The following is a 10910-nucleotide window of genomic DNA, read 5'->3' on the forward strand; positions in this document are numbered from 1 at the left end:
GTTACTAGTAGATGCTCTGGCCAAGTAGATGCTTGTAACTCCAAGAGGGAGTACTTATGCTCGATAGTGGGTTCATGCCTGCATTGACACCTGGGACAAAGGATGAAAAGTTCTAAGGTTGTGTTGTCTTTGTTGCCACTAGGGATAAAACATTGATGCTATGTCTAAGGATGTAGTTGTTGATTACATTACGCACCATACTTAATGCAATTGTCTGTTGCTTTGCAACTTAATACTGGAGGGGGTTCGGATGATAACCTGAAGGTGGACTTTTTAGGCATAGATGCAGTTGGATGGCGGTCTATGTACTTTGTCGTAATGCCCAATTAAATCTCACTATAATCATCATGATATGTATGTGCATGGTCATGCTCTCTTTATTTGTCAATTGCCCAACTGTAATTTGTTCACCCAACATGTTGTTTGTCTTATGGGAGAGACACCTCTAGTGAACTGTGGACCCCGGTCCAATTCTCTTTACTGAAATACAATCTACTGCAATACTTGTTCTACTGTTTTCTGCAAACAATCATCTTCCACACAATACGGTTATCCTTTGTTACAGCAAGCCGGTGAGATTGACAACCTCACTGTTTCGTTGGGGCAAAGTACTTTGGTTGTGTTGTGCAGGTTCCACGTTGGCGCCGGAATCCCTGGTGTTGCGCCGCACTACATCCCGCCGCCATCAACCTTCAACGTGCTTCTTGGCTCCTCCTGGTTCGATAAACCTTGGTTTCTTTCTGAGGGAAAACTTGCTGCTGTGCGCATCATACCTTCCTCTTGGGGTTCCCAACGAACGTGTGAGTTACACGCCATCAACCCTCGCCACAAAGGCCTAGGTCACGGTTCCACTAAGGGATTTCCTTCGAGGCGGAAACCGGGCCTTACACAAAGCTTAGGGCACGCATCCACAACTTAATTGGAGGCTCCCAAGAAATCGCCACAAAGGCCTCAAATCCGTCTAGGGTTCCAAGAACCCAAGAGTAACAACTTTCTTTCTTTCACTTCCACGAATCACCGTGGAGAACTCAAACCGATGCACCAAATGCAATGGCAAGAACACCACAAAGATGCTCAAGTACTTCTCTCTCAAATTCCAACAAAGCTACAAAAGCTATTGGGGGAATAAGAGAGGAAGAACAAATAGGAGGAGGAACACCAAATTTCTCCAAGATCTAGATCTACTGGATTCCCCTCACAAAGAGAGGGATTTGATTGGTGAAGATGTAGATCTAGATCTCCTCTATCTTTCTCTCAAATAGATGCAAGATTCATGGAGGGAGAGGGAGATAACAAGCTCAAAGAAGGTCAACAATGGAGGCAAAAACGAGCTCAAACGGTTGGGAAACTTTGGGGAAGAAGACCCCCTTAAATAGGGCAAGAGAAATCTGCCCGTTATGCACAAAACTCGTACAAACCGGAACTTCCGGTCATTTGGGGCGGAACTTCCGCCCCCCGGAAGTTCCGGCCAACTTCCGGGTGAAGTAGGGGCACCCCCGGAATGCTCCCGGTATGTTTTCTGCGTGCATAATCGTCATTTCCGGAAGTTCCCCGGAAGTAGGGCGGAAGTTCCGGCCAACTTCCGGCCAACTTCCGGCCAAAAAACGGCTTCACGGAAACTTGAATAACTTTTGCATCCGGACTCCGATTTTGATGATCTTGGGCTCGTTTCAAAGCTAGTAACAAGATCTACAAGATCATGCAGGGAACCATCATAGTACAGTAAGGTAGGATAGAAATAAATGATGAAAGGTTTGACCTATCTAAAAAAGACATGCCGGTAAAACCTCCAACCTCGAAAATGCAACAACTTGAGTTAGGAAACTCGGATTTAGGTGAAACCAATTTTATTGTAAAGAAGATGACAAGAGCTACCCCACAAAGAGTGAAAAGCTTAAGAACAAGTGGGGTAGGTTTTTCTATGTATTTTAGAGGGAAACCTCTCAATACGAGAAACCGAGAAAAACTCCAATATCGAAAACGCAACAAGCGATTCATGCGGAATCCGTTTTCGATGAACTAGAGTTTGTCATGAGAATAAGCACAAGATCTAAAACACCATATGGATAAGATACAAATAACAACCAATAAAGATGATGCAAGGATGCAAAGGTTTGAGCTCTCCGAAGGATACGATCGAGTTACTCACTCGAGAGCCCTCTTGATAGTACGGCAACTAAACTATAAACCGGTCTCCAACTACACTATGATACCGATGAGAAAGAAACCCTATCAAGAGCAAACCTTATACTTGCGCATTCCACTTGAGCTTGATGACGGCGATCTTGACCTCAACAAGATGGAACGCCTTTCTTGCTTGTGCTTGCTTGACGAAGTCTTGTGGATTGCTCCCCCATAATCCACCATGGGAGAGCTTCTTCTTCGGCGCATCTTCACATAACCATGACCACCATGTGGATTGCTCCCCCATAATCCACCATGGGAGAGCTTCTTCTTTGGCGCATCTTCACATATCCATGATCACCATATCGATGGCAAGAGTCAATCAAAGGATCTCTTCAAGATGGCTCATCTTGAACTAGCACATCATTTCTCCATGGCAAGCTTCAAGCTTATGATCTCTTCGAGTTGGCTCATCTTGAACTTGCACTTAATTTCTTCATTCTTCATCATGTTGATGTCTTGAAGTAACTTGAGGGCTCACTTCATCTTCATCTTCAAGACATACTTGACACTTGATATACTTCATCAATTTCTTCTTATTGCAACCTAATACAAACATGTTGATGTCTTGAAGTAACTTGATGGCTCACTTCATCTTCATCTTCAAGACATACTTGACACTTGATATCCTTCATCAAATTCTTCTTATTGCAACCTTGAAGCCAACATATGGTTCAAGAATTGCCTATGGACAACTCCTACAAATATAACTCAATGCAAACATTAGTCCATAGGGATTGTCATTAATTATCAAAACCACACATGGGGGCTCCATGCACTTTCACCCGGGTGCTCGCGGTAGCATTATAAATGACGGGGGAAGGGGCCGCACGGCCTCTCCTTCCATTCCCATGCCGTTGCTCTTCCTCCTCCCAACACACATCGCCATTTTTGTGTGCTCGCTTAGACCTAGGAAAAGCTCCCAGCTCGCATCCATAGTGAAAATCGAAGGGCATCGGCTTCTCCTCTGGCGTCGTCGCGCCGAAGAAGAAGGTTGTCACTTGGGAGAAATCCATGTGCTCCATAATGGATGTCAACATACTGACGAAGGCTGGGTTGTTGTCGGAGAGCGATGAAAAGGTGGGGCTACCCGGCCATGAGGTAACCCCGTGCCCTGACCCTGGCTGGCTGGTGATGTTCGTGGCCTTCTTGTTTCGTGGCCTATCTATTCCAACCCACGAATTTCTTTGTGTGCTGCTTTTCATTTATGGCGTTCAACTCCAACAGCTCACGCCCAACGCCATTTTACACATTGCATGTTTCATCACCCCCATGAGTGCTTTCGAAGAGTCCACCTTCACTTTTTGCGCTTCATTTGGTTGCTCGTGAAGGCATTTTCTGTACCGGAGAGGAAACAATGCCCCCATCGTTTGGTTGTCTGCACACAGGTCTTTCTGCTTTGCTGGTGCAACACACGCCTTGTTTGGTTGCACACATGAGCATGCTATGGTAAACTCTTCCATTGGAGTGGTCACAACGATGCTAGTAAAATCATTGGAAACCTTCTTCAATTTGGGAACTTTGAAGCCTTGGATATATAAAGGGGCGCCACTTTTGATGAGCTCAACCAAATGGTTCAGGACGAACACGGATAGAGTAGGTTGCCAAACCATTGCAGGTTCGTGTGCATACAGTGATTCGTCATGTACATAAGGGAGATGCTCATTTGAGGACATGTCATTTTTTGATTGAGGGAGTTGATAGATTATGGGGGGCTAACATGTATGATCACCTACAATACGTTATGAAGAACATTGCTAAGCATTATACGGTACTGAACAACCACAACCATATAGATCTAAGCTAGAAGAAGAAATGACAGCTGCTTCTTACTATGCGACAACATGTAGCACGGAGATCGGGGAAGGAGACCCTGGCAGAGAAGCGGGCAACACAATCTATCTCCGTGCTCGATGGAGATCCAAGGAGAGCCAGTGTCGCAGTGCTCGACGGAGATCCATGCATGGCCAGCGTCGTATAAGGGATCACCTACAATCGAGGCTATCAGATCTACCCCTATGTACCACTCAGTTCGATCCGACCTAGAGGTAGGTCCGCCAACCTTGCGGACCTAGCCGGTGACGAAGAGTTGCCCATGTCGCTAGATCTTGAAGAGTGGAGGAGCTCGAAATGGGGGCAAATGGGGATTTCGGTTCCGCGGCCCGAGAGCCGCCCTAAATACGGTGGTGAAATTCGCGGGTGGTGATTGAAATCGTTCCACCGCTTTTTCGCCATGTCGCACGAGCTCACGCCATGTCCTCTTGGTGGATTTTCGAGAACACCATGTTATCGATTTTGGGCGAGACGAGGGTGGATCGCTGGAAACGATCGACCTGGATGTTCCTCCCGGATCTAGCCTGAAGATGCTTTAAGAACCGTGTAGGGCATAACGCGGAGACATTTCTGCAACTAAACAGCCCATTTTTTTACTCCTTATGCGAGCCAAGGAACATATAAGCTACCAAACACGCTCTAAAAGACGGCCACGCCTGCACAGAAGTTATGTACGGGCCACGGTTCGCGCTGCTGCCTGTGGTCGTGCACCGGCCAGACAGACAGCCACTTGAGTTTTGAGCTAACTTGGTTTGTTTCGACGTTAATCGCGTAACCGAAGCAACGCAGCGGTCCCAAATTCGCTTTGGGTCGGGGAGGGGCGGGACCAGGCCGTTGCGGCCACTCTCATGCAGCAGCAGTACTCTCACATCACGCTCCTCAAGGACGAGGAGCATGCAGACCAAAATCTACTTCCATTCAAACTTGCAGATTATATATCATCACCTACTAGTAGTGTATTCCTCTGCAACACAGCTGCAGGTAATGTATACCAGAGTAGTATAACACAGCAGGGGAGAGCAGGGATCTGGTATAATGGCGTATCGCACCCTCATCAAAGCATGTTATATACTACTAGAAAACAATGAGAACTGTAGTAAAGTATACCAGAGCATAACATGATGGATCGACAGTAATAATTACCAAATTTATGATGTAATTGCCACCTCATAATCCTTCCCTAGAGGCACACAGAATCCACCTCATCATTGGGGGTGTCCAACCACCAACTGCCATATCCAGGGAAGTACTTCTATAACCATCTCCAAGCAACCGGGCAAACTACCTAACCACTGCATCATTTGTTTCTGAACAAAAAGCTACGGCGTCCCTACCAGAATGCAGCTTGCCCAGGAGCCTCTAATCTGAACCGACGCATTGCAAAACTAAAGAGAAAGGAATGTGCACAGGAGGCAGCTAATTACAAAATCTGAGAGAAGGAGACTCATTTTATCTCGAGATGCTTGATGATGTCCTCCAGTGCTTCAGCTTCAGCTACATCCACTTCACCGTTGTCAGCATCGGCAGCCGTCGACAGGCTTGCTGGGAGAAGGTCTGCTGAGGTTGCGCGTTCAGCAGCCACGGTAGAAGCAGCAGCAGCAGCAGCAGCAGGGCATGGGACTTCAGTGGCGACTACCTGTGAAGCGGCCTTCACTTGAACCGGAGCCTCGATCTTAACCGGAGGCCTTGTAGTTGCTGGCAATGAAACTGCAGGTGGTGCACCCTTACCAAGTGACAGTGGTTCCTTTGCTGGTTGGGGCTGCACATCCTTCATCTGAACGGGAAACGCAGACAACACCGATCCCTTAAACAGTTGGTGTTGAGCATCCTTTACCTGAACAGGGATCACAGGTGATGGTTTCTGTTGCACATCCCTCAGCTGAACAGACATCACAGGTCTCGGACGCTGAACTGGACCCGAAGGGGGAGCAAAGAGTGGAGAAGCTGGCCTCATGCGAACCGGGGATGCCATCCGAATCGGCGGCGGGTTGCTCAGCAGGGGAGGAAGCTGCTGTGTGCGTCCACTTGGAGGTGGGAGAGGTGGAGCAGAGAAGACAGGGATAGAGCTCCTGACTGTGACTGGAGGAGCCATGCTATGGCAAGGCATACGGTAGTGCCCAACTGGGACATAAGGAGCTGCCTGTGCTGCCGGAAACCTCGACCTTGAATTAGAGCTTTCCATCGGCCAGAAAGGTGATTGTGATGCTCCATCGGTCGCTGCTGGTGACTCTGGTCTGGATTTCGAAGTAGACTTTGGCCGGAATAGAGGAAGTATCTTCGAGTAACTAGACTGAGAGGATTGAGCAAAACAAGGCTTCCTCTCTGGCTGCATGGGGAATTTCTTGGGAAATGGTGAAGCATAGGGATTATTGGCCATAGCGATCTTTTCCTTCAGGCGATAGTTGAGAAGAGCTCGGGCAATCCTGATCTGCTCCTGCTCATCATTGTTATCTGATTCATTGGTTGAATTGGCTTCCTCTCGTGCCACTGTTTCAGAGAGGAAAAATATCATGAGCAAGTGCAGATGTGTATTGAAAATGTTGTAGCTCAAAATGTTGCCAATCATACTGTACTGATGCTGTAATGAGATCAAAATCACATCAAACAGGAATAAAAGAAACTACAGTTTATTGGTCCACATAGCCAGTATAGGAAAGATCTACAAAGTGAAATGGCATTTCAAATGAACAGATTAGAAATTTAGAAGGAATGTAAATTGCTCGTATCCTAGGCCTAGATATGGTTTTTAGGATCGCAAAATTCTACTTTCTTTTTGGCAAATTAGGTTGCCGGAGAAAATAGAAATAATGAGTGACACTAAACAATGCAATACAAAGCATAGATAATAAGAGTACACTAATAGTAATACTCACATTGTTTGAGTGAAGACCAGGCTGCCGAAGCAGCATTCTTTTCAGCTTGTTTCTTATTCTTAGCATGATCAACTGTAAATGTGATCCCGGCTAACTCTACTGTGCATGTGAAAACTGGCAGATGACCAAGGCCAGACCGCTCTGTCGTATATGATGGCAGCGGAGCCCCGACTCTCTGAGCTACTTCCTGCAGAAGGTTTTTGTAAACCCCTGTTTCATCCTGCGTGACAGAAATGTACCACCAGAAGTAAGTAGAGTAACAGATTAAAGTGTTAAAAGTCGTGGATGCATGATACTATTTGCAAGGTCAAAGAGAAAAATACAGTTAACGTTAATGCAACAGACAATGATCAGCTACGGCTCGTTCTTGAACAGAAGTGATCATATAAACAAGGAAGATGACTTCTGAATTAAGCCATTGCAGACAGGTATATCTAATACTTCAACTGCAAGGATTGCAACTCATAAGAGGTTTAATATACAGTGGTGTTTGTTTGCCTGTGGCTAATTAGACAAAGGCAGTGAATATTAGTGTTAAAAATGATTCCAAAACTACATAGACAGATTCAGGATAAAAGATATTTGAAACAATAAGGCAAATAATTGATTCAGATTAGTCTTAAACAACTATGGATATGAATAGTAGCATTCCAATCAGCATCTATCAGACTCAAAGTAGTTGACCAGGAAGCTAACTTTAGACCAAGGAGGCAGAGCCACTTGAACTGTATACAGTTATGACGTCAATGGAGCTTAAGGGGATTTTTTCTCGAGGGTAAAAAGTTAATGACAGCCTATGTTTTCAACTCTGTAGAAACAATGGCTCGATACTGAGTGCCATCTAATACGTTGTTCAAAGTATTCTGGAAGTTTTGCCAGAACAATATACAGTACTACTAGTTTAATAATCCAGTTCCTTTCCTAGTCCGAACTCCAAACTCTGAAAAGGTCAAACCCTACATGCAGTCAACAATGAGGAGCGTTGAACATGCTTGCCTAACATTTGACGAGCAACATTGAACATCACTGTAAACAGGAAGTAACAAAATTCATCAGAGGCAGACATCCACTGCCATCCAGATCCGGATCTGGCATCAGCATGTACAGGAGAACTTGTGTGAAAAAACATCATCGTCCTTTCCGAGAGCAGCGGGGACAATCGGTAACTTGCTAGCGTCAAAACTAGATCAGAAAATTCCACGGAGCAATCTTCATCTAGGAACACATACGTCGGGGGTCGCAGTCAGCTCGCACCAGGATCCTCTTCTGCCAAAAAGGCAGGCAGGGAGCAAAGCGACTAGCACCAGCAGCGACAGGCACCCACATCCTCCCGAACTCCAGACATAAAGAAGCGAACAAAGCACCGCACTAGGGCACTAGGCAACGGCGGAAGCACCATGGCTGACCTGACCTGAGACCATACACACACAAGAACAAGCAGGCAAGCAGCACCACCGTAGTGGCCGAAGTGGTAAAGATTGGCAGCTCGCAATGGCACCACCACCACCATCCAATCCATGGTTTGTGGGCTGGGTGGGGGCCTGCCCGCCACTAAATGGAGCGGGCCCAGCTGCATTGACCTGCGATGCCGGGTTAGGTGCGGGCGGTCTCCCATTCAATTTCCCCCACCCACTCCCACGCCCCTCCCTCGCCATTAATACACACACCACTGTAAAAGACCAGAACCAAATCTACCACACACTAATAAATCATATTATCGCACTAATCAAGTGTACGTACGTACAGAGTCGTCCCTAATCCCACAGTCCAAGGCCAACAACACACATCCCGTTCCGTTCGTCGCTCCCAGTCACAGGTCAAACAAAGCGCAGTGTCCATCGCATAGCATAGCATAGCAGCACATGTGTACCCCTCCACTTTTATTAGCCGCAGCAGTAGTATACGTGTTCCCATCGCATCTTTCCTACCGTGCCTTTACTGCAACTCGGCTTCCGCTCCAGGTCAGGTTCATACGGCAGGATTTTTACTCCTCCATTAATGCCACATTATTACTCGTAATACCCAGGTTTAAGTTAATCTGGGCTTAGCGGTGCCTGGGCACGGAGACTTCGGGCGATGCAACCACTGGAAATACGTGGGAGTTGGGGCCAGCCAGCCACAGCCCTAGCGGCAACTACGATGAGCAGAGGTAGATTAAGAATTTAATGGTGGGGAAACGGCAATCAATGTGGTGTTTATTCCAAGTACTACCGTCGCCGTTACGTCGCCACTGCCCATTTAACGACCGGTTAAAACCTACACTAACAAATGGGGATTGATGGGCGGGTCCGCGTAGTACGATTAAATTAAGCCGCTTAACTGCGTTTAGTACATTGCGTAGAGTGGGAACTAAGTTCCGCTCATTGATTACGCACAGTATTAGGGTAAAAATCATCGCCTGTTTTCTTTTTCCAAAAGATTACTCCGCATCCACTGATGAGCTCACAGAGTATGATGAGCAGCTTACTGGGAATAAACTGGAAAATAACAGAACCAGTACTTCCGCAGAAACCTTTTTCTCTACGGGAATCCTGCTTTTTGAGAAGAAAAAAGGAGCGGAAAATTTTGACGCGTAAAAGGTTTGAGAGCTTTTTAGTGCTGACCGCTTGCTTCGGCTTCGTTCATGCCGCTCACGAGCCCCAAACCCCCATGTTCCAAACGAGACGAACTGTCGAAGCCACGACTAAGCAACATGGTTTGTTTTTTCATGGAGAAAAATACTCGTACTACGAATCTGATGGAGCTGCACATACCAATACTACAAGGGAGACCGTGTATTCGTCTGGGATTTCTCCATAAAATACCCAGCATTTAACCGGCGCTTTGCTTTCAGTGGTAGGTGACGTGCCCGTCAACAGCGAGGCGCCAGTGGTGACTTCGTCAACCTCAAGATATGCCGGCTCAGTCCCTCGGAGGTGCTCATAGGGGTAGGGTGTGCGTGCGTGCGTTCATAGGGGTGTTTGTACGTGCGTGTTTGTGAGCGTCTGCGTTGTACTGTGTTCTAAAAAAAAAAAATACATGGAATATCCACGCGGTGGAGCTACTACTGTATGGCTACTTAACAACCCGCGCGAATTCTGCTAGTACGAGCTGCGACAACAATGGTTGCGGTAATCATATGAAGGATCGGCTAAACCCTCCCTAGCAGCTCCTACGCAGATCCCCAAATTCAATCACGAACGGCGAGCAGAAAGAGCTACTAAAGAATAACCCGAGAAACATCCACGGAACAAATCAAGCAAGAGATAGTAGAAACATCGATGCGGGGAAGGGGTACAAGGATGGGTAGAGGGAAGGGGCGTACCAGGATTCGGGCTGCTAGGGAGTATGAGGGCCCGCGCCGGGCGAGCGCGGCGAGGGCGACCTCGGCGGCGGCATGCTCGGCCTGCCGAAGCGTGGTGAAGAACCCGGGGCTCTCGAACTGCTCCCCGTTGAAGCTCACCGCCGCCTTGAACCGCGGGGCGTGGTCCGGCCCCTCCCGCAGGCACGTGTACGCCGGCAGGTTGAAGCAGCTCCGCTGCGCCAGCTCCTGGAGCTGGTTCTTATACATCGCCGACGCCCGCCACTCGTACCCGCCCGGCTGCCGCTCCGTCGACTCCCACCGCTGCTTCTAATGCCGGCCGCCGTGGCCGGAGATGGCGACGCCGAGAGATCTACCCAGAGGAGGAAGAGAGGACCGGGGGAGGGGGAGGGGAGAAGTGTGGAGTGCTTGGAACGGGAGGGAGCCGATTTATATTTTTTTCTTTGCATTTATTTTTGGGAGGGGTTTTAATGCTGGTGCCCTGCAGTTACTAGCTTGGCTGGAAGGGGACGATGACAGTTGGGACCCAACACACGCCTCGCTTTTATTGCTCTGGAGGGAAATCGGAACCTGTTTTCTTTCTTCTTCTTTTGAACAAAATGGGCATCATTCATCTAATCACATTATTATTCCGGTTTCATACCAATGGAAAAGTGAAAACCTCATCATTCTACCGATGTAATATACATATCTGTAATAATTATTTCAGGTATCAAGAC

The 10910-nt window shown here is 47.4% G+C and overlaps 1 protein-coding gene across 1 annotated transcript; it reads right to left on the reverse strand.

Annotated features, from left to right (window-relative positions):
- Positions 1-5222: 5222 nt before the first annotated feature.
- Positions 5223-10575, reverse strand: LOC127300732 (double-stranded RNA-binding protein 6). The gene is made up of 3 exons (XM_051330890.2): positions 10195-10575; positions 6891-7110; positions 5223-6504 (listed from the first exon to the last, which is right to left on the reverse strand). Exons 1-3 carry the CDS (start codon positions 10438-10440, stop codon positions 5462-5464), a joined length of 1509 nt encoding a protein of 502 aa, XP_051186850.1. The 5' UTR covers positions 10441-10575; the 3' UTR covers positions 5223-5461.
- Between the last annotated feature and the right edge of the window lie 335 nt (positions 10576-10910).

The sequence above is a fragment of the Lolium perenne genome, chromosome 1, assembly GCF_019359855.2.
Source record: "Lolium perenne isolate Kyuss_39 chromosome 1, Kyuss_2.0, whole genome shotgun sequence".
In the NCBI taxonomy this organism is placed as follows: domain Eukaryota; kingdom Viridiplantae; phylum Streptophyta; class Magnoliopsida; order Poales; family Poaceae; genus Lolium; species Lolium perenne.